This window comes from Lithobates pipiens, unplaced genomic scaffold (assembly GCF_037356315.1).
Source record: "Lithobates pipiens isolate NorthernLeopardFrog02 unplaced genomic scaffold, aLitPip1_a1.2 Scaffold_1, whole genome shotgun sequence".
NCBI classification, from domain to species: Eukaryota; Metazoa; Chordata; class Amphibia; order Anura; family Ranidae; genus Lithobates; species Lithobates pipiens.
In genome coordinates this window covers 51,998,169-52,023,085 of record NW_027507685.1, presented here as the reverse complement: position 1 = coordinate 52,023,085, position 24,917 = coordinate 51,998,169, and the positions used below count along the sequence as shown (strand labels likewise).

General features: G+C 46.4%; 1 protein-coding gene across 1 annotated transcript in view; it reads left to right on the top strand.

Moving 5' to 3' along the window:
• The window catches only part of LOC143999107 (interleukin-13 receptor subunit alpha-1-like), a 107,928-nt gene that overhangs the window by 27,971 nt on the left and 55,040 nt on the right, over window positions 1-24,917 (top strand). The window contains exon 4 of the mRNA XM_077493981.1: window positions 24,093-24,140. Coding sequence (XP_077350107.1) covers window positions 24,093-24,140 — 48 coding nt within the window. The remainder of the gene's footprint in view (window positions 1-24,092; window positions 24,141-24,917) is intronic.

Genomic DNA, 24,917 nt, shown 5'->3' with positions numbered 1-24,917 from the left:
TGTCGTTGTCCACCTTTACAGTGATTGATGTGGTTAGTCTCTGGGTGGAAACCAAACCTGTTATAAGCCAGCCAAATACTCACTCGCATGCTTAATCAGAAAAAAAGATTTTATTTTGTCGACATAAAAAAATAATCATATACACAGACATTAGGGTTACAGGCAGCTCCTATAGAGAATATACAAGAAGTATTAAACATTTCAGTGCATAACGCATTCCCCCAACCCTGTGCATTATACTGTTGAATGTATCTCCAGTAACAAACAAGGCGAACCCGAGTAAAAAAGAAACAAAAAATAGAATAGGACAAACAACAATTAATCTATTCGAGCAACACAATGGGTGTGCACCTTCCTCCCGAACAAACAAAACAGATAATCCAAATATATGCCTTTCCCAATGTATCACACACAGAATTACTATTGACCCCCGCAGGCCCCTAGACCATACAGTGACATTACCCCCTACTCTCTGCTATGCCACCAACAACCTATCGAGAACAAGTTGCAGGGGAGCATCCCCAGGAGACTCCAGCCACTCCTGCCATATTTTGATAAATTTGCTTGGTACTTTCATGTGCTGATGTATGTATTACTATGTATTATTTTCCCTAATGAGTATCTTATTAACTTCTTGAATCCATTGGTGGGATGTGTGGACTTGAGGAGAAATCCAGTATCTTGCAATCAGTTTCCTGGCTAAGTACAACAGCCTCAGTATCGCTATGTATGTAGTAGGGGGGTATGAGTCCACCTCTAAACCACCAAGTAGGCAAGTGACTGGAATCAGTTGTTGTGTATGATAAGTATGGTTAACAATTCCCAGCAACTCCTGCCAATATCGTACCAGTTTGGGACATCTCCAAAACATATGGATTAGGGTTCCCTGGGGTAGCTGGCATTTTGGACACAAAGGGGAGTCCCTTCTACACCACTTATATAACTGCAATGGTGTCCTATATGAATGATGAAGGATGAACAATTGAGTCAACTTTTGGGCAGCCAATACAGACACCTTGTCAATATTTGATCCCACCTATCCCCATCTATGGGACCTATATCAGCCTCCAATTTTCTCTACAGGGCAGTAGGTCAGGAGCCTGGATATATGTACGTAAACGGGTGTAGATGAGCGAGATAATAACTTTCTTATCTATGGCGGTGAATATAGATCAAAGTAAATCCGAGTCCCACAAACGCAGGACTGAACCCCTACTTTGTGCTCTTATAGCATGTCATAATTGTAAAAACATACAAACAGAAGGGGAAACTCTTCTCGTAGTTGTTCAAAACATTTCAGTTCTAACCCATCTGTATGAGCTGTATGAGGTATTTTACTCAAGCTTCTATCCATACAACATGATTGAGACGTTTACTTAGTTTGGGGTAGGATTGATTACTCCAAATGGGAGAAGATTCCATAAGACCCTCGATACCCAGCCTATTTTTCAATTTTGCCATGAGTTTCAGAAACAGTTCTACCGTGGGACAGTGTGTTGCCATATCAGGGAGTCCCTGTTCTACCAGAGACATTGCAGAGTAGTCCGCTAGTGAAGCGATCAACAGAGTTCTAGAGGGATCTAACATACTGTATTTGGTATATCCCACCCAGTTAACTGTTGCATTTGGGCAGCTAAAAAGTATGTAAAGGCATGTGGCATGTCCAATCCTCCCTGATCCTTAGGGTATTGTAGAGTAGTCAGTTTTATCCTAGCCATTCCATTTTTCCATAACAATGCTCGGTATGAGTCCACCCTTTGAAACCAGTATCCTGGTATACACACAGGGGCATTATGAAGGACATACAACAGCTGGAGTGCCAAACCATTTTAATTAGATTGACCCTACCCATCACTGAGAGAGGTAATTTGCACCATCTACTGAGTTTATGTTTTACTTTTTGTAAGATGAGTTTGAGGTTTAAGGTTATATAGTCAGTGACATTGTCAGTCACCATTATACCCCAGTATTTGAAGGATTGTACAATCTCAAACCTGTGATGCCACTGCTGGAAGGTGTGTCGTCAATGGGTCCAACAATATGAGGATTTGTGCCAGTTTATAGCAAATTCACATAGCTGCCCAAACTATTTAATGAGTCGAATGACTGTTTCTAAAGATCCAGCATTATATTAAGGTGTCTTCGGCATAAAGGGAGAGCTTATCTTCCCTCTCAGCATGTTGAAACCTCACTATATCAGGGGATGCCCATACCGTGGCCACCAGAGGTTCTAGCACCAGGGCAAAAGCAATGGTGAAAGGGGGAAACCCTGTCTAGTCCCCCTATGTAAAGGGAAGGAATCAGAAAGGGACCCATTAATCAGAATTTTTGCATTAGGAGCCGAGTAAAGCAAGTGAGTTCACTTAATAAAGGTCTTCCCCAACTGAAATTTGGTTAGGACAGCCCTCAGGTATCTGCACTCAATGCTGTTGAAAGCTTTGGCAGCGTCAAGGGAGAACGCCGCCCTATTACCCGGGTTATCAACTGGCAACTGTATATTCAGAAACAATCATCTGATATTCAGTGCTGTCGATGTAGCCGGTATGAACCCTGACTAATCTAAATGAATTAACCGGACACCACTTTTGCTAATCTTGTGGCAAGTACTCTAGCCAACAGCTTGATGTCCATATTTATAAAGGATATAGGTCAATAAAAATCAGGCAATAATGTGTCTTTACTAGGCTTGGGAATCACTGCTATAACAGCTTCATTCATAGAGGGTGATAATAAGCCAGTCCTAGCAGCATCATTTAGGGTTTCCAATAATATAGACAAGAGAGGCTCACTATATCGCTTGTATATCTCTGCTGGGATCCCATCTATACCTGGGGTTTTGCTATTGGCCATACCCACTACAGCTTCAGCTAATTCCTCTGCTGTTATGGGAGCATTGAGAATTTTGCGACCCTCGTTGGTCAGCGACGGAAGAGGACAGCAATGCAGGAATTGCAACAGCGCCTCTTCCGTCTGGGTTATCTTGGAAGAGTAGACGTCCTTAAAGTAGTCACTAAAGATAGTGGATATTTGCTTCAAATTCTGTACCCCTTCCCCCGTGGGGCTTTGGATAGCATCTATATGAGATGATCTTTGCTGTGATCAGGAAATAACTGCCAATAGATGGCCTGTATTAAGTATAGCTGCTGCATGAAAAAAAAAGTATTCTCCGCAGCAGTAAAGATAACTTGTTGGCACAGTTTTTACACTTCCAACCAACTTCGTTCAGAAGAAGGCGAGGGGTCTAAAATATAACTCTCTTCCGCCCCCTTACCTCGTACAAAGGTTTCCCATTCATAATGTCCGATATTTGCCTAATAACAAGGCCTTGAAGGTAAGACTTGAGAGCATCCCAGACCACCCCCACTGCATCCGTACACCTTTTTTGTCTTGCATAAAAGTTTCAATGGCCCTAGGAATAGGGTCATCAGCAAAAGTTGGAGCCAAAAGGGGTTAACTTTGTACAATCTCACACCATTCCCTCCAGGAAATGTAATCTGTGCCCACAGAAGCGAATGATCCGAGATACTACATAGAGTATAATCAATCTTTGAAACTCTTATTTGTGCGAAAGGAGGTATATAGGGGAGGGTGAGCGTCGCCGGATCAAACAGAGCGGGATCTCCCGCTTACCCAGGGACTGCTGTCATCGGATGTCCCGCCTCCTGTTCTTTGACAGATATCACACTGGTCCAATGCCAGGGGACATGTGACATCTATCATCGGATGACAGCGGCCGCCAGGTGACGCAGCGGTAGAGACCTGCTCTGTGTGATCCGGCGGCTCTCCTTTCTAATCCCCATGCACGGGTGAGGCTGCATTGAGGGGCACAGTGAGGTTCCAATCATGGGCACAGAGAGGTTGCAATCATGGGCACAGTGAGGTTGCAATCATGGGCACAGTGAGGCTCCATTCATGGGCACAGTAAGGCTCCATTCATGGGCACAGTGATGCTACAATCATGGGCACAGGGAGGCTTCATTCATGGGCACACTGAGGCTGCATTCATGGGCACTGGTGAGGTTGCTTTGAGAGGCACTGGTGAGGCTGCGCTGATGGGCACTGGTGAGGCTGTATTGAGGGGCACTGGCGAGGCTGCATTAATGGGCACCAGTGAGTAGACATGTGCACCGTCAATAAATTTGTTTAGATTCGTTTCATATTAGCTGTTAATTCATATTTTGTAATTCGTGTCTGAAATTCAATTTGGATTCATACGAAATACGAATTTTCATTAGGTTTGTTAACTTTTCATAACAATTAAAAAAAAACTTTCTCAATATGGCAGTCGTTGACTCATTATGCTCATTATGAGGGGCTCCCACCACCCCTGTGCTGTGCTGACTTCCTGGGTTTGTACCCCAGCTGTGCTCATTATGAGGGGCTCCCACCATCCCTGTGCTGTGCTGACTTCCTGGGTTTTTAACTTCATCATAACGAATAATCGTAATCATTATGACAGTAATAAAACGATATTAACAGAGATTCTTATTTTGTCCGATTCTGAATCTCCCATTGACTACCAGTACCAGTCTCCCATATTAAAAAAGGTAATTTTCCCAACCCTCACTCAGCAGCAGAGGAAAACCTTTGATTGGTCAACAAAACACCAGTCACGTTTCCATTGTAACGGAATTTGGATCCAAAATTTGTCAACGAAATTTCATATTTCATATACAATTCGGAAGCATAGAAATTCGTATCTCGGATGCTTCTGAAAGTAAGATTTTTCAGAAATTCATACAAATTTTTGATTCGTACGAAAAAAACAACCCGCATATGTCTACTGGTGAGGCTGCATTGATGGGCACTGATGAGGCTGCATTGATGGGCACTGATGAGGCTGCATTGATGGGCACTGGTGAGGCTGCATTGATGGGCACTAATGGGGAATATTTCCAACATAGACTCTCAAATTGACAGAGAGGACCTGCACACACGTGCGCACCTCCGCTCACTGGGCCTGCTGCAAACCTAGCTCTACTAACCTGGATAGGGCAAAGGCCGCTGCCTCCCTCCAAGGCCCTCCCTCGCCTCACCAAACAGTTCCCAGAATGACAGAAGAGGAGAGGACACACCAGTCAGCCACAGCAGGGCCAGGGTGTGGGCAAGGCAGCTACCCATGCCGATGACCCACCCACAGCAGAGGCAGGGTGCCAGCCAACCACCCATGGTGACCCATCCACAGCAGGGCCAGGGTGCCAGCCAGCCAGCCAGCCACCCATGGTGACCCACCAACAGCAGTGCTAGCCAGCCACCCACGGTGACCAACCCACACCAGGGAACCAGCCAGCCACAGAGAACGCGGGAACCAGCCACAGCTACAGTACCCGAAGTTAAGGTAAGAGGAGCGCTACACAGTACCAATTTTTTTCTACTTTGTGAGAGGTTGGACCAGAGTGAATGAAGGTGTTCACTGTACACCTCTGATAGAAAGAGGCCCCCCTCCATTATACCCCTTTGTAGTCTCAAATGGGACCTGGGGGTGGACTGTTTGTAACAGACTCTATAATGGACACTGAAAGGGCCTCTGTTAGAGAGACCCCCCTCCAGGTTCCATTATACTCATTTGTAGTCTCTAATGGGTCCTGGAGGGGGGGGGTCTCTCACTAATGGACACTGTTAGAGAGAGACCCCCCTCCAGGTCCCATTAGACTCCGTTGTAGACTTTAATGGGGTCTGGAGGGGATGTCTAACAAACTATCTAATGGACACTGTTAGAGAGAGACCCCCCCCCCCCCCCAGGTTCAATAAAAAAAAAAAAGCAGAAGTTGTACTTTGTGCAACATGTAGGGGCGGTGTAAGGGGTGGGTGATGGGCGGGGTCAGGGATGGGTCATGGACAGGGCCTGACAAGGGGCCCTTGCTTTATTTCGTCTGGGGGCCCTGAATGTTGCCGGTCCACCCCTGAACATATATATTGGCTACTATACATAAAATTTTAGCCAGTTTACACAATAGGAAAATAGAGTTGTGCTCATAACTTTACATACGTTGGCATAATTTGATTTTTTGGCCATTTTTCTGAGAATATGAATGATAACACAAAAACTTTTTTCTTTCACTCATGGTTAGTGTTTGGCTGAAGCAATTTATTGTCAATCAACTATGTTTACTCTTTTTAAATCACAATGGACAACAGAAACTACCCAAATAACCCTGATCTAAAGTTTACATACCCCAGTTCTTAATACTTTGTATTGCCCCCTTTAACATCAATGACAGCTTGAAGTCTTTTGTGGTATTTGTGGATGAGGCTCTTTATCTTCTCAGATGGTAAAGCTGCCCATTCCTCTTGGCAAAAAGCCTCCAGTTCCTGTAAATTCTTGGGCTGTCATGCATGAACTGCACATTTGAGATATCCCCAGAGTGGCTTAATGATGTTGAGGTCAGGAGACTGAGATGGTCACTCCAGAACCTTCACTTTATTCTGCTGTAGCCAATGACAGGTCGACTTGGCCTTGTGTTTTGGTTTACTGCCATGTTGGAATGTCCAAGTACGCCCCATGTGCGGCTTCATGATTGATGAATGGAAATGTTTCTCCAGTATTTTTTGATAACATACTGCATTCATCTTGCCATCAATTGTGACCAAATTTCCTGTGGCTTTGTAGCTCACACATCCCCAAAACATCAGCGTGTTTCACAGTAGGAATGGTGTGCCTTTCATCATAGGCCTTGTTGACTACTCTCCTGTGGCCAATAAGCTCAATTTTGCTCTCATCACTCCAAATGACTTTGTGACAAAAGGTTTGAGGCTTGTCTCTGTGCTGTTTGGCATATTGTAAGTGGGATACTTTGTGGCATTTGCGTAGTAATGGCTTTCTTCTGGCGACTCAACCATGCAGCCCATCTTTCTTCAAGTGCCTCCTTATTGTTTATCTTAAAACAGCCACACCACATGTTTTCAGATAGTCCTGTATTAAACTTGAAGTTATTTGTGGGTTTTTATTTGCATCCCAAACAATTTTCCTGGCAGTTGTGGCTGAAATTTTAGTTGGTCTACCTGACCGTGGTTTGGTTTCAACAGAACCCCTCATTTTCCACTTCTTGATTAGAGTTTGAACACTGCTGATTGGCATTCTCAATTCCTTGGATATCTTTTTATATCCCTTTCCTGTTTTATACAGTTCAACTACCTTTTCCCGCAGATCCTTTGACAATTCTTTTGCTTTCCCCATGAATCCGAATCCAGAAACGTCAGTGCAGCACTGGATGAAAGATGCAAGGATCTGTCAGGAGTCAGTAGAAACTCATTGACCTTTTATATATACACACTAATTACAAGCATACATATCACAGGTGAGGATGGCTATTTTTAACAGCCATTTAAACCCCTTTGTGTCAACTTGTGTGCATGTTATCAGGCCACCATCACCAGGGGCATGCAGCAGGTGTGTGTGGAGTGAAACTGAGTCTGGTATGCACGGGATTTCAACAGAGAACTGGTGCCATTTTAACCTCCTCCCGCCCGCCCGGGCGGTCGTCCCTGGACGGCTTTGTGTTTACTTCCGCAATGCGCACCGCCGGGGGCGCGCATCGCGGAAGTTTTGTATCCGCCGTGTCTCCCGGAGACAGGCGAATACAGATCGCCGTGAACGGCCAATCAAAGCGGCCGTTCACAGAGCGATCACAGCTGCCAATAGGAGATGATCTCAAATGTAAACAAATGAGATCATCTCCCATTGCCGTGTCTCTCTCTCCTCACACAGAGACAGCGTGTGAGGAGAGAGAGCGGATCTGTGAGTGTTACACTGAATTACTGTGACTAACATCTGTCAGCCCCAGTGCCAGTGCCAACTGTCAGCCCAGTGCCATCAGTCAGCCTAGTGCCATCTGTCAGCCCAGTGCCATCTGTCAGCAGTGCCATCTGCCAGTAGTGCCAGTGCCGCCAGTGCCACCTACCACCTGCCAGTGCCACCTGCCAGTGCCACCTGCCAGCCCCAGTGCCGTCAGCCCCAGTGCCGTCAGCCCCAGTGCCGCCAGTGCCACCAGTGCCAGTGCCGCCAGTGCCAGCGCCAGTGCCACCTGCCAGCGCCAGTGCCACCTGCCAGTGCCGTCAGCCCCAGTGCCGTCAGCCCCAGTGCCGTCAGCCCCAGTGCCGCCAGTGCCAGTGCCGCCAGTGCCAGTGCCACCTGCCAGCACCACCTGCCAGCGCCAGTGCCATCCGTCAGCCCCAGTGCCGTCAGCGCCAGTGCCGTCAGCCCCAGTGCCGCCAGCGCCAGTGCCGCCAGCGCCAGTGCCGCCAGTGCCACCTGCCAGTGCCAGCGCCAGTGCCAGCGCCAGTGCCATCTGCCAGCCGAAGGGCCATCTGCCAGCCCCATTTGCCAGAGCAATTAGCCAGAGCAAATAGCCAGTGCCATCTGCCAGTGCCAGCCCCAGTGCCATCTGCCAGCCACATCTGCCAGCCACATCTGCCAGCCACATCTGCCAGCTACATCTGTCAGCCACATCTGTCGGCCACATCTGTCGGCCACATCTGTCGGCCAGCCACATCTGCCAGCCACATCTGCCAGTCCCATCTGTCAGTCCCATCTGTCAGTCCCATCTGTCAGCCCCATCTGTCTCCAGTGCCATCTGCCTCCAGTGCCACGTGTTGTCAGTGCCACGTGTCGTCAGTGTCACCTGTGATCAGTGCTGTCAGTGTCACCTGCCACATCAGCGTCGCCTGTCAGTGCCATTTGTGATCAATAAAAATGTCACAAAGATTGTATTCAGCTGAGGAGGCATATGATATCCTTGCAGCCGACGAGAGCAACGGGGAGGTTTCCGCTTCGGATTCCTCCTCATATTCAGATTGTGACTCTGACGTGGACTACGAGCCTGTCCTCAGCAGTGGTACCATGACAGCCTCAGAGGAGGAAGATGATAGTCCGCCCGTCAGACGAAGGCGCACTGGTGAGGAGGCGGTACCATCCACCAGCACCGCAGAGCCATCCACCGGCAACCCAGTGCCATCCACCGGCACCACAGTACCTCGGCAAAGGCCACGTACCAGTGGGGTGTCAACTCGGCCCCAAAGGGTTAGGTCCCATGCCAGCCTTCCCTATTCCCTCCAGAACCCCTTGTGGCTTCCTCCTAACTCAGGAGAAGCCAACGTTCCCCCTTTCACTGCCAACCCAGGAGTCCAGGTGGACACACAACATTTTTTCCTGATGGACTTTTTTCACCTAATTTTTACAGAGGATATGCTTGAATCCATTGTGGTCCAGTCCAACCTATATGCCCAACAATTTATTGAAAGTAACCCAACGTCCTCTTATGCCCGTCCCTACGAGTGGAGAGCCCTAACAGTGGAGGAGTTTAAAAAATTTTTGGGCCTCACATTTTGTATGGGACTAAACAATAAAAATGAAATACGTGCATATTGGTCATCCCGCCCCATCTATCACATGCCCATCTTTTCCTCAATAATGTCCCGGACCAGATATCTAACGATAATGAGATTCCTACACTTTAATGACAATACCCAGTGCCTTCCCTGGAATGACCCAAATTTTGATAAACTTTACAAAATTCGGCCACTGATGAATTATTTTTCTCAGATTTTCCCCCAGTTGTTTACCCCAGACCAACACATATGTGTGGATGAGTCCCTGATAAAATTTTCTGGCAGGCTGGGGCTAAAGCAATTTATTCCCTCCAAAAGGGCCCGCTATGGAGTGAAGATGTATAAGTTGTGTGACCGAGCCACAGGGTATACATATTCCTTCATGGTATACGAAGGGAAGGACAGCCAGCTACATCCCCCTAATTGCCCCGAATACATTGGATCGAGTGGAAAAGTTGTTTGGGAACTCATAAACCCACTCCTTGAGAAAGGCTACCACCTGTATGTGGACAATTTTTATACAAGTTTACCCCTGTTCCGCAACCTCCATAGAAAGCAAACTCCAGCATGTGGCACCGTACGAACGAACCGGAAGGGCTTTCCTCAAAGCCTCGTCAACAAAAGGCTAAAAAAAGGCGAAGCGGCGAGCTTACGGAACGAGGAAATTTTGGCTGTGAAGTGGAGGGACAGAAGGGATGTCTATATGCTTTCTTCGATCCACAACAACACTTTTGTTGAGATCACCAGGAGGGATGGCCCAATACAAAAACCCACTTGTATCCATGAGTACAACATGTTCATGGGGGGTGTCGACTTGAACGACCAGATGCTCGAACCCTATCTTGCCATGAGAAGAACATACAAGTGGTATAAAAAAATTTCAATTTATTTCTTTAATTTGGCCATATACAACACCTATGTCATTTATCGTAAGTCCACAGAAAGACCCATACCCTTCCTTGGCTACCAGGAGGAAATCACCACTGCCCTTATATACCCCAACGGCCCGCCACAAAACATTCGATCCGATGTAATTAGCAGACTCTCTGAACGCCACTTTCCTGACAAAATCCCTCCCAAACCAACAGGCCGAAGACATCAGAAAAAATGTCGGGTGTGCAGCAAACGAGGAGTGAGAAGAGACACCACTTATCATTGTGCCCAATGCCCTTCCCAACCAGGCCTCTGCATAGGTGACTGTTTCCGCCGTTACCATACTTTAGTGAATTATTAGTGAAGTATGGTAACCCTAACCCTCACTTCCTGCCATTTACCTTCAAACCCCTTATGCCTCTGCTTGCTCTGTAACTGACCCTGGCTTGTTATTCGACCACGCTTCTGCCTACTGATTTTGTACATACCTCTGCCTGATCTGGAACTGACCCTGGCTTGTTATTCGACCACGCTTCTGCCTACTGATTCTGTTTATGCCTCTGCCTGATCTGGAACTGACCCTGGACTGTTATTCAACCATGCTTCTGCCTACTGATTCTGTACATACCTCTGCCTGATCTGGAACTGACCCTGGACTGTTTGACCATGCCTTTTGCCTGCCTCTTGGACTGATCTTGTACCCTCTCAGTGGACTAGTGGGATTCATAACAGGGGTCTCACATATGTGAGGGGCTCCAGAATAGATTTTTTGGATGAAGAAGACAATTTCCTTTGTTTTCTCATTCCTAGGATCTGGAGACTTGGAGGCTTCAAAGAGATTTGGGTGGGAGAAGCCTCTACCCCTATCCCCATTCTGTCCTGAACAAGGCCCTACTTCTGCCTGCTGCCTGTAGGACCTATACCATCATGCCTCTGCCTGTCGCATGAACTGACCACACCACATGGATGGACCATGTTCCTGCCTACTACCAGGACCAATATTTTGGCAATGCTGACGATCTCTGCCTGCACTGACCTTGGACTGTATATGGACAGTATCCCTGCCTGCTGCCAATATTGACTATGGACAGTATACCTGCCTGTTGCCTGGAAAATTGTGTTCACTTTTGCTGACCAAGTCCCTGTCTGCTGCCTGGACCAGTGCTATCATCCTGTGGACAACTGCGCTGCTAAAACCACAGGTAATCTTTTGTTTACTCTTTTCTCGGCAGAATGTATTTTGGGGTGTAATTCTTGGTATGTGCATGCTATGTGTCCCTGGAACACCTGATGGTGTTCCTTGCATGTTGGGCCTCTGTATGTGGCCAAGCTGTGTAAAAGTCTCACACATTTGGTATCGTTATACTCGGGAGGAGTAGTAGAACGTATTTTGGGGTGTAATTTTTTCTATGTAAATGTTATGTGTTGGAAATATCTTATAAATTTACAACTTTGCGTAAAAATAATGCGTTTTCATTTTTTTTCCACATTTTCCCAAAACTTCTGGAAAAAAAATGAACAATTCAAATGACTCAATATGCCTCATAGATTATACGTTGGGGTGTTAGCTTTCCAAAATGGGGTCACTTTGTGGGCATTTCCATTGTCCTGGTGCTCCAGGGCCTTCAAAACTGTAATAGGTGGTTGAGAAATAAGATGTGTAATTTATGCTCCTAGAACGCCTGATGGTGCTATTTCAATATTGGGCCTCTGTATGTGGCCAGGCTGTGTAAAAGTCTCACACATTTGGTATCGTTATACTCAGGAGGAGTAGTAGAACGTATTTTGGGGTGTCATTTTTGCTATGTACATGCTATGTGTTGGAAATATCTTATAAATCGACAACTTTGCGTAAAAAAAATGCGTTTTCATTTTTTTTCCACATTTTCCCAAAACTTCTGAAAAAAAAATGAACCATTCAAACGACTCATTATGCCTCATAGATTATACGTTGGGGTGTTAGCTTTCCAAAATGGGGTCACTTTGTGGGCATTTCCTTTGTCCTGGTGCTCCAGGGCCTTCAAAAGTGTAATAGGTGGTTGAGAAATTAAATGTGTAATTTATGCTCCTAGAACGCCTGATGGTGCTATTTCAATATTGGGCCTCTGTATGTGGCCAGGCTGTGTAAAAGTCTCACACATTTGGTATCGTTATACTCAGGAGGAGTAGTAGAACGTATTTTGGGGTGTCATTTTTGCTATGTACATGCTATGTGTTGGAAATATCTTATAAATGGACAACTTTGCGTAAAAAAAATGCGTTTTCATTTTTTTTCCACATTTTCCCAAAACTTCTGGACAAAAAATGAACCATTCAAACGACTCATTATGCCTCATAGATTATACGTTGGGGTGTTAGCTTTCCAAAATGGGGTCACTTTGTGGGCATTTCCATTGTCCTGGTGCTCCAGGGCCTTCAAAACTGTAATAGGTGGTTGAGAAATGAAATGTGTAATTTATGCTCCTAGAACGCCTGATGGTGCTATTTCAATATTGGGCCTCTGTATGTGGCCAGGCTGTGTAAAAGTCTCACACATTTGGTATCGTTATACTCAGGAGGAGTAGTAGAACGTATTTTGGGGTGTCATTTTTGCTAAGTACATGCTATGTGTTGGAAATATCTTTTAACCACTTTCAGACCGGACCATTTTGCTGGTAAATGACCAGAGGTCTTTTTACACTTTGGCACTGCGCTGCTTTAACTGGTAATTGCGCGGTCATGCAATGTTGTACCCAAACAAAATTTGCGTCCTTTTCTTCCCACAAATAGAGCTTTCTTTTGATGGTATTTGATTGCCTCTGCGATTTTTATTTTTTGCGATATAAACGTAAAAAGACCGCAAATTTTGAAAAAAAATGATATTTTCTACTTTTTGTTATTAGAAAAATCCAATAAACTCAATTTTAGTCATACATTTAGGCCAAAATGTATTCAGCCACATGTCTTTGGTAAAAAAAAAGTCAATAATTGTATATTTATTGGTTTGCGCAAAAGTTGTCACATCTACAAACTAAGGTACGTTTTCTGGAATTTACGCAGCTTTTAGTTTACGACTGCCTATCTCATTTCTTGAGGTGCTAAAATGACAGGGCAGTACAAAACCCCCCCAAATGACCCCATTTTGGAAAGTAGACCCCCTAAGGAAATTGATAAGAGGCATGTTGAGCCCATTGAATATTTTATTTTTTTGCCTCAAGCGATTGAATAATGACAAAAAAAAAATTTTTTTTTTTTTTTTACACAAAGTTGTCACTAAATGATATATTGCTCACACATGCTATGGGCGTATGTGAAATGACACCCCAAAATAAATTCTGCTGCTTCTCCTGAGTACGGGGATACCACATATGTGGGACTTTTTGGGAGCCTAGCCGCGTACAGGGCCCCGAAAACCAAGCACCGCCTTCAGGCTTTCTAAGGGCGTAAATTTTTGATTTCACGCCTCACTACCTATTACAGTTTTGAAGGCCATAAAATGCCAAGATGGCACAAAACCCCCACAAATGACCCCATTTTAGAAAGTAGACACCCCAAGCTATTTGCTGAGAGGCATGTTGAGTCCATGGAATATTTTATATTTTGCCACAAGTTGCGGGAAAATTACAAACTTTTTTTTTTTTTTTTTTTTTTTCACAAAGTTGTCACTAAATGATATATTGCTCATGCATGCCATGGGCATATGTGAAATGACACCCCAAAATAAATTCTGCTGCTTCTCCTGAGTACGGGGATACCACATATGTGGGACTTTTTGGGAGCCTAGCCGCGTACGGGGCCCCGAAAACCAAGCACCGCCTTCAGGCTTTCTAAGGGCGTAATTTTTTGAGTTCACTTCTCACTACCTATTACAGTTTTGAAGGCCATAAAATGCCAAGATGGCACAAAACCCCCACAAATGACCCCATTTTAGAAAGTAGACACCCCAAGCTATTTGCTGAGAGGCATGTTGAGTCCATGGAATATTTTATATTTTGCCACAAGTTGCGGGAAAATTACAAACTTTTTTTTTTTTTCACAAAGTTGTCACTAAATGATATATTGCTCACGCATGCCATGGGCATATGTGAAATGACACCCCAAAATAAATTCTGCTGCTTCTCCTGAGTACGGGGATACCACATATGTGGGACTTTTTGGGAGCCTAGCCGCGTACGGGGCCCCAAAAACCAAGCACCGCCTTCAGGCTTTCTAAGGGCGTTACAGTTTTGAAGGCCATAAAATGCCAAGATGGCACAAACCCCCCCCCCCAAATGACCCCATTTTAGAAAGTAGACACCCCTAAATTTAGGGGTACACTAGTGAGACTAGGTAATAAATGGCGGGTGCCCTGAAACTATAAAAAAATAACTAACCAACCAGCGTCACCTGTAACAGTTATATGGTGATCACTGGTGAAAGGGTTAACTAGGGGGCAATCAGGGGGCTTTATGCGGTAGTATATGGGGGTCCCTGGCGCTATAAAAAGCTGCGGCGAACCTAAATACCTACCTGCCTAACTAGCGTCACCTGTGACACTAATACAGCGATCAGAAAAACGATCGCTTATTAGGCTGGGTTCACACTGGAGCGATGCGGGAACGCCACGAATGCGCGGCGGGTTCCCGCATCGCATGCCTCCCGGCGGCAGTTCACACTGCCCTATGCGAACTGCTGGGAGTGTCAGTGAAATGTTAATGACACCCCCAGATCAGTTCGCATATCGCAGTGCGATCTGCAAACTTGGATCGCATGGTGTGAACACCCATGCGATCCGATTCTGCTGCGGACCAAAAAAAGGGTCCCGTGCGAGTTTGCGGCGGGTGCGGCGGGTGCGACACGAATTCAGCCATACTATCTGTATAGCTGAACTCGAATCGCACAGAGATCGGATGTGATTTGCACTGCAGTGCGGTGCGAATCACATCCGTTCTCATAAACCGCTGCAATGTGAACCCAGCCTTAGTGACACTGGCGACGGGGGGTGATCACGGGGTTAAACCTTTATTGGGGGGGTTAGGGGGGTACCTTAGAACTAAAGGGGGCTAACCCTAACTGCCCTAACAGTTATTAGTCACAAATGACACCTGCCGGGTGATCAGGGGGTTAAACCTTTATTAGGTAATAAATGGCGGGTGCCCTGAAACTATAAAAAAATAACTAACCAACCAGCGTCACCTGTAACAGTTATATGGTGATCACTGGTGAAAGGGTTAACTAGGGGGCAATCAGGGGGCTTTATGCGGTAGTATATGGGGGTCCCTAGCGCTATAAAAAGCTGCGGCGAACCTAAATACCTACCTGCCTAACTAGCGTCACCTGTGACACTAATACGGCGATCAGAAAAATGATCGCTTATTAGGCTGGGTTCACACTGGAGCGATGCGGAAACGCCGCGAATCCGCGGCGGGTTCCCGCATCGCATGCCTCCCGGCGGCAGTTCACACTGCCCTATGCGAACTGCTGGGAGTGTCAGTGAAATGTTACTGACACCCCCAGATCAGTTCGCATATCGCAGTGCGATCTGCAAACTCGGATCGCATGGTGTGAACACCCATGCGATCCGATTCTGCTGCGGGCCAAAAAAAGGGTCCCGTGCGAATTTGCGGCGGGTGCGGCGGGTGTGGCGGGTGCGGCGGGTGCGGCGAATGGCTGAACTCGAATCGCACAGAGATCGGATGTGATTTGCACTGCAGTGCGGTGCGAATCACATTCGTTCTCATAAACCGCTGCAATGTGAACCCAGCCTTAGTGACACTGGCGACGGGGGGTGATCACGGGGTTAAACCTTTATTGGGGGGGTTAGGGGGGTACATTAGAACTAAAGGGGGCTAACCCTAACTGCCCTAACAGTTATTACAGTCACAAATGACACCAATGCAAAAAAAAAAAAAAAAAAAAAAAAAATGACATTGGTGTCACTGTGACTGGGGGGCAGGGGTAATTGGGGGGGTGATCGGGGGGTAAAGGGGGGGTGTGAGTGTGCCTGGCATGTTCTACTGTGTGTGGGATGTGTTGGTGCAACTCACTGATCCGCTCTCCTCCGTGTCGGAACGAAAAATACCGACACGGAGGAGAGAATACATCACTTCCTCTCCTGTGTTTACATTACAGGAGAGGAAGTGATGTCACCGGGGATTTCCATTCGTCGGGAGCGATCGCGAGGGGGTGGCCATGAATGAATGGCCGTCCCCTCGTCCGGGATCGCTCCCGAACGAAAACCGACCGCCGCAGGCACCGGGCGGGGGCCCGATCGGGCCCCCGACCCGCGGGAGGCAAATCACGTACATGTATGTGCTTATGCCTGCCCGTGCCATTCTGCCGACGTACATCGGCGTGCGGCGGTCGGCAAGTGGTTAAATGGACAACTTTGCGTAAAAAAAAATGCGTTTTCATTTTTTTCCACATTTTCCCAAAACTTCTGGAAAAAAAATGAACCATTCAAACGACTCATTATGCCTCATAGATTATACGTTGGGGTGTTAGCTTTCCAAAATGGGGTCACTTTGTGGGCATTTCCATTGTCCTGGTGCTCCAGGGCCTTCAAAACTGTAATAGGTGGTTGAGAAATAAGATGTGTAATTTATGCTCCTATAACGCCTGATGGTGCTATTTCAATATTGGGCCTCTGTATGTGGCCAGGCTGTGTAAAAGTCTCACACTTTTGGTATCGTAATACTCAGAAGGAGTAGCAGAACGTATTTTGGGGTGTCATTTGTGGTATACACATGCCACGTGAGAGAAATAACCTATTACATTGAAAATTTTGTGAGGAAAAAAAATCTTCATTTTGCAAAGAATTGTGGGAAAAAGATGACAACATCAAAAACCTCACCATGCATCTTAGTAAATACCTTGGAATGTCTACTTTCAAAAAAGGGGTCATTTGGGGGGTATTTGTACTTTCCTGACTTGTTCGGGTCGCAAGAAATGAGATAGGCCACCAGTACATCAGGTGTGATCAATTTTGTGCGATTCGCACCACAGCTTGGAGACTCTCTAACTTTCACAAAGACCAAATAATATCCACTAATTTGGGTTATTTTTACCAAAGATATGTAGCAGTATAAATTGTGGCCAAAATTTATGAAAAAAAAATTATAATTTGCAAAATTTTATCACAGAAACAAAGAAAAATGTGTTTTTTTTCAAAATTTTTTCAATTCTTTTTTCTTTTATAGCGCAAAAAATAAAAACCCCAGAGGTGATCAAATACCACCAAAAGAAAGCTCTATTTGTGGGAAAAAAAGGACACAAAATTCATTTGTGTACAGTGTTGCATGACTGAGTAATTGTCGTTCAAAGTGTGAGAGCACCAAAAGCTGAAAATTGGTCTGGGCAGGAAGGGTGTTTAAGTGCCCAGTAAGCAAGTGGTTAAAGATGTGTTTCCGGTAAATACACTATTGCAGACCTGTAATGTTTGAAAGCAGAAAATAGTACGACGCGTTCCACTCCGTCACTCAGTCACATTCCAGGAAATAAAGTTGTAATCAGCTGCTACCGACATATCGAGGTAAGTAGTAATACATGCGAGGCCTTAACCCCAGGGGAGAAATACACAATGAAACAGTCCTCATAGTCAGTAACATGTACTGTAGAAACCTGAAGAGCCCTGGAGGCCGCTAGAGTACCAGAAACATTGGAATGACGCTTAGGAGCAACTCACAGGGCCAGCAGAGAAACCGGATTACTAAAGGGACAGGCAGTCATTGCAAAAAGGTTGGTGTGCACATTGCTCAAAATGCCAAGTGGTAGGCCCACTGCACAGTATCTTGAGCATCAGTGAGAAAAACAAAGTTGAGCAAAACTGTAAAAAAACACTTTCATCAGTGAGAAAAACAAAGTTGAGCAAAACTGTAAAAAAACACTTTCAATCCCTGAGGTAACTTGAAGGGAAACATAATGGGGGTGTCCATGGAGGACAGGTGCAATAAGGTGGCCCCTTTGTCACAAAGTCATCAATGAGTTTTGTAGATTCCATAGAAGAACAATATGAGGGGAAAAAAACATCTTTAGGTAGTAGAAAGAAACCTCTTAGATAACAGTCAACCTGTTTGTGCTCAGTGGTCATTAGGGAAAATAGCAAAAGCACATCTCTCAGGTAGCCGCTGGCCTTCTCAAAGGATGTTCTACACAATTGAACCACTCTGAGGCCACGTTGGGGTTGTCAAAGTGGGTTTGATTGTTGGCATCCACACGCAGTCGGGCAGGATATAACATTGCATAGCTGACATAAAACCACTTAGGCATTTTCTAACTCCTGTGAACTTTGTCTGTTTGCGTTGTAGGTCAGCAGAGAAGTCAGGGTAGAAGGATATGTGAACATTATCCACCTTCATGGCATCCTCCCTGGCTCTGGCATGGTATAGAGTAATATCCCGGTCTTTAAAGATCAGGAATTTAAATAAAAACGGCCTTGGCGGTTCTCCAGGGTACCTGCCAGGGACTCGATGAGCATGTTCCACCACAAACATTGGAGAGAACACCTCCCTTCCAAAAGCCTCCACAAGCCAGCGCTCGATGAATGCAACATGATTCTTCCCCTCTGTTTTTTCGGGTATGCCCATTGTCAGCACATTATTTAGTCTAATGCCGCATACACACCATCGGAATTTTGGTCAGAAAAAGGTCTGATGGTTTTCCCAACGGAATTCCGCTCAAGCTGTTTTGTGTAAATGCGTTCACACCAAATTCTGACCACCAAGAACGCGTATGATGGGACTAGGAAAATGAAGACCAATAGCCAGTAGCCAATAGCTTCCATCTCTTAGTTGAGTCTGAGCATGCATGAGTTTTTGCGCTTCTAAATTGCATACACATGATCTTAATTTCCGATAGAAAGTTTTTCCGTCGGGAAAATTGAGAACATGCTCTCAAATTTTTGCTGGCAGGAATTCAGCCAGCTAAATTCCAATGGAGCATACACACCGTCGCATTTTCCAATTAAAAGCTCTCATTGGTCTTTTGCTGGCTAAAATTCCGATTGTGTGTACGTGGCATAAGCCTGTTTTCCATGTCTTCCAGTCAGGCAGCATGGCTGGAGGTCAAAGGCTGCACCTGCCGCAGCTCATGTTGTATTGGTGCCTCATCATCATCCACTGTATTCATGTGACCCTCTAAGGGTGTTGTGCGATCCCTAAGTTTTTGCATGTCCTGTCGGACCAGCGTCAGTTCTATTTTCGCCCCCTTAATTTCAATAGTCAGATTTGCCAGAGTGGTATAAATACTTTGTAAATAATTTGTGTCAGTCTGTGTTTGGGCTCCAATGTGTCAGGGACAGTGGATTCAATCCAGATCTAAATCCCATTGGGCACCTGTGGAGAGATCTCAAAACAGCAGTTGGGAAAAGGAACCCTTCCAATCTGAGAGACCTGAATCAGTTGGAAAAAGAGTGGTCCAAAACTCCGGTAGAAGTGTAAGAAACTCATTGATGGTTACAGGAAGTGATTGGTTTCAGTTATTTTTTCCAAGGGGTGTGCTACCAAATATTAAATTGAGTGCCAATAATCGTGTCCAGTTCATTTTTGGAGTTTTGCATAGAATGTGCCAGATTTGTTTTTTTGTTTCTCCCTTTTTTGTGTCATTCCAATACAAACAAAAGAAATAAATCTGAGAATGCCTAAACATTGTAATTGCAACAATTTTCTAGGAAAAGTGGTGCATTATCAGACAGAAATGCACTGGTGCCAATATTTTTGGCCATGACGGTGTGTGTGTATATACAGTATCTCACAAAAGTGAGTACACCCCTGACATTTTTGTAAATATTTTATTCTTTTCATGTGACAACACTGAAGAAATGATGCTTTGATACAGTGTAAAGTAGTGAGTGTACAGCTTGTATAACAGTATAAATTTGCTGTCCCCTTATGATAACTCAACAGACAACCATTAATGTCTAAACCGCTGGCAACAAAAGTGAGTACACCCCTAGGTGAATATGTCCAAATTGGGCCCAATTAGCCATTTTCCCTCCCCAGTGTCATGTGACTCGCTAGTGTTACAAGGTCTCAGGTATGAATGGGGAGCAGGTGTGTTAAATTTGGTGTTATTGCTCTCACTCTCTTATACTGGTCACTGGAAATTCAACATGGCACCTCATGGCAAAGAACTATCAGCAGATCTGAAAAAAAAATGTTTGCTCTACATAAAGATGGCCTAGGATATAAGAAGATTGCCAAGACCCTGAAACTGAGATGCAGCACAGCAGCACATTGGTCAAGACCATACAGCGGTTTAACAGGACAGGTTCCACTCAGAACAGTCCTCGCCATGGTCAACCAAAGAAGTTGAGTGCACATGCTCATATCCAGAAGTTATCTTTGGGAAATAGATGTGTGAGTGCTGCCAGCATTGCTCAGAGGTTGAAGGGGGGGGGGAGTCAGCCTGTCAGTGCTCAGACCATACGCCACACACTGCATCAAATTAGTCTGCATGAATGTCGTCCCAGAAGGAAGCCTCTTCTAAAGATGATGAACAAGAGAGCCCGCAAACAGTTTGCCGAAGAAAAGCAGATGAAGGAAGGACATGGATTACTGGAACCTTGTCCTGTGGTCTGATGAGACCAAGATAAATTTATTTGGTTCAGATGTTGTCAAGCGCATGTGGGGGCAACCAGGTGAGGAGCACAAAGGCAAGTGTGTCTTGTCTACAATCGAGCATGGTGGTGGGAGTGTCATGGTCAGGGGCTGCATGAGTGCTGCCGGTACTGGGGAGCTACAGTTAATTGAGGGAACCATGAATGCCAACTTGTACTGTGACATACTGAAGCAGAGCATGATCCCCTCCCTTCAGAGACTGGGCCTCAGGGCAGTATTCCAACATAACGACCCCAAACACACCTCCAAGACAACCACTGCCTTAGTAAAGAATCTGAGGGTAAAGGTGATGGACTGGCCAAGCATGTCTCCAGACCTAAACCTTATTGAGCATCTGTGGGTCATCCTCAAATGAAAGGTGGAGGAGCGCAAGTCCTCTAACATCCACCAGCTCTGTGATGTCATCATGGAGGAGTGGAAGAGGACTCCAGTGGCAACCTGTGAAGCTCTGGTGAACTCCATGCCCAAGAGAGTTAAGGCAGTGCTGGAAAATAATGGTGGCCACACAAAATATTGACACTTTGGGCCCAATTTGGACATTTTCACTTAGGGGGGTACTCGCTTATGTTACCAGCTGTTTAGATAGTAATGGCTGTGTGTTGAGTTATTTGGAGGGGGCAGAAAATTGACACTGTTAGAGCCCATTCACACAGGGGCAACTCCTGATCCGACTTCAGGTCGCCCCTAGTCGCCTCAGGTCGCCTCAGGTCGGACAACATTTAAAAAGCAATGTAAGTGAATGAGAGCCGTGTTAATGCACGCTACTGAAGTCGCTCCGACTTCAAAAAAGGTTCCTGTACTACTTCTATCCGACTTGTAGGCGACCGGTACCCATTGATTTCAATGGAGGTCGCCTCCAAGTCGGATCTCCGTCTATACGGAGGCGACTTTGACAGAATTATCAGCTCTCAAGAGGGAACTCCACGGCAAATTTCTGAAAAAAATTTGGCGTGGGTTCCCCCTCCGAGAGCATACCAGGCCCTTAGGTCTGGTATGGATTCCAAGGGGAACCCCCTACGCCGAAAAAACGGCGTGGGGGTCCCCCCCAGATCCACACCAGACCCTTATCCGAGCACGCTACCCGGCCGGCCAGGAAAGGGGGTGGGGATGAGCGGGCGGCCCCCCCCCTCCTGAGCCGTACCAGGCCGCGTGCCCTCAACATGGGGGGGGTGCCTTGGGGGAGGGGGGCGTGCGGCCCCCCCACCCCAAAGCACCTTGTCCCCATGTTGATGAGGACAAGGGCCTCTTCCCGACAACCCTGGCCGTTGGTTGTCGGGGTCTGCGGGCGGGGGGCTTATCGGAATCCGGGAGCCCCCTTTAATAAGGGGGCCCCCGGATACCGGCCCCCCACCCTATGTGAATGAGTATGGGGTACAATGTACCCCTACCCATTCACCTGTGAAATAAAGTACAATAAAACACACAACACAGAGAAAAAGTATTTTATTGCACAGCCGGGGGTCTTCCGTCTTCGGGGGTCTTCTCGCCGGACTCCTCCGCTATGTGTGTGTAGCTCTTTTGCCAGCGGAGGAGTCCGGCTTTCTTCCTCCCCGCCGCCGGCCTCTTCTCCCGACTTCGGGGGTCTTGTCCCCCTCTTCGGTTCTTCTGCCGGGCCACCGCGCCTGGTCCGGTGGCCCGGTCTTCTGTCGCCGTCTTCCGTTGTTCTGTCGCCGCCTTCGGTTCTTCTGCCGGGCCACCGCGCCTTCTTATAGCTCTTTTACAGGCGGTGGCCCGGTCTTCCGTCGCCGCCGCCGCCGCCTTCCGTTCTTCTCCTTCTTCTTCTCCTGGAGATGTTGACTCGACGAGCTCTCCGGCCACAATGCCAGGGACGCGCTCCGCTGACTCTTATATAGGGACAATGGGGCGGTGTCACATGGGTTGATGTCACATGGGTTGGTCACATGGGTTGATGTCACATGGTAAGGGGGCGGGGTCACCATGTGACATCAACCCATGTGACCAACCCATGTGACATCAACCCATGTGACACCGCCCCATTGTCCCTATATAAGAGGCAGCGGAGCGCGTCCCTGGCATTGTGGCCGGAGAGCTCGTCGAGTCAACATCTCCAGGAGAAGAAGAAGGAGAAGAACGGAAGGCGGCGGCGGCGGCGACGGAAGACCGGGCCACCGCCTGTAAAAGAGCTATAAGAAGGCGCGGTGGCCCGGCAGAAGAACCGAAGGCGGCGACAGAAGAACGGAAGACGGCGACAGAAGACCGGGCCACCGGACCAGGCGCGGTGGCCCGGCAGAAGAACCGAAGAGGGGGACAAGACCCCCGAAGTCGGGAGAAGAGGCCGGCGGCGGGGAGGAAGAAAGCCGGACTCCTCCGCTGGCAAAAGAGCTACACACACATAGCGGAGGAGTCCGGCGAGAAGACCCCCGAAGACGGAAGACCCCCGGCTGTGCAATAAAATACTTTTTCTCTGTGTTGTGTGTTTTATTGTACTTTATTTCACAGGTGAATGGGTAGGGGTACATTGTACCCCATACTCATTCACATAGGGTGGGGGGCCGGTATCCGGGGGCCCCCTTATTAAAGGGGGCTCCCGGATTCCGATAAGCCCCCCGCCCGCAGACCCCGACAACCAACGGCCAGGGTTGTCGGGAAGAGGCCCTTGTCCTCATCAACATGGGGACAAGGTGCTTTGGGGTGGGGGGGGGCCGCACGCCCCCCTCCCCCAAGGCACCCCCCCATGTTGAGGGCACGCGGCCTGGTACGGCTCAGGAGGGGGGGGGCGCCCGCTCGTCCCCACCCCCTTTCCTAGCCGGCCGGGTAGCGTGCTCGGATAAGGGTCTGGTGTGGATCTGGGGGGGACCCCCACGCCGTTTTTTCGGCGTAGGGGGTTCCCCTTGGAATCCATACCAGACCTAAGGACCTGGTATGCTCTCGGAGGGGGAACCCACGCCAAATTTTTTTCAGAAATTTGCCGTGGAGTTTCCCCTTGAGCTCATTCTCTGCTTGGCCGCGGCAAAAGTCGCCTGGCCTGGGGCGACTTGTAAGTCGTCCCAAGTCGCGCTTGAAGTCATCACAAGTCGTTTTGAAGTCGTCCCAAGTCGCCGCTGTCAAGTCGTGTCCAAGTAGCCTGATCAAGTCGCCTACAAGTCGTGTTGCCCCTGTGTGAATGGGCTCTTATACAAGCTGTACACTCACTACTTTACATTGCAGCAAAGTGTAATTTCTTCAGTGTTGTCACATGAAAAGAAATAAAATATTTGCAAAAATGTGAGGGGTGTACTCACTTTTGTGAGATACTGTATTTACATTCAGCATATATTTATCTAACATATTAAATTTGTCTGTTTTCATTCCATGCAGGACGAGTGGTGAAATTCTTTGTCCTTTTAATTTATTACGGCCTAAACAGTAAGTTATATGACTACAAGTACTTAATCTTAATCTTTTCTCCATATGCCTTCATCAAGTGTTCAACAAGTTTAAATAAAATATTTAGTTAAATGTATTACAAATTACATCACATGATCAATCCAGCCCATGAAATCAACAAACACTTATGTTACTTGTTCAAAGGTGCAAGTTAATACTCTTATTAGCAGTGGCAATTAGCCTTCTTATTTTTCTATATATAAAAAAAAAAATTTAATTCCATATTTTAAAACAACATAATTGTTATTGCAATTAAATATACCCATTAATCCCTAGATTTTACTTTTTCTGAGGATGTCTCTTGTTATCCTCTCAGTTAAATTAAGACCGTATATGCATACCTGTTGACTATGTACCACTTATGTGTTCGATAAAGAGCAATCCTGAAAAAATGAAGACAGCGTGCAATGGACATTGAAGTATACATGCTTTGGCGTATCCTGCTCAATAATATGGTAATCTGTTCATCATCCCAGTCTCCCTCCTATACATTTGAAGTCACCTCCATGTCTGCAATAGTTATCCTATAGTCTATTCCATACAAGAGAACAATGAGCTGAAAGCATATTCCCTGGCATGCATTATTTCAGCATATGCCAATTTTTGAAGTATAAGTAATGCAGTCATCAAAGTTGGAATGTTCACAGTAAGGCCCTATTCACATCTGCGTGACACTTATTTACATTTTTTGTCAAATTTTTTTTATACATTTGTTGTGCTACATTTGTTCTGAATAGGCTGCCTTATGCGCAATAA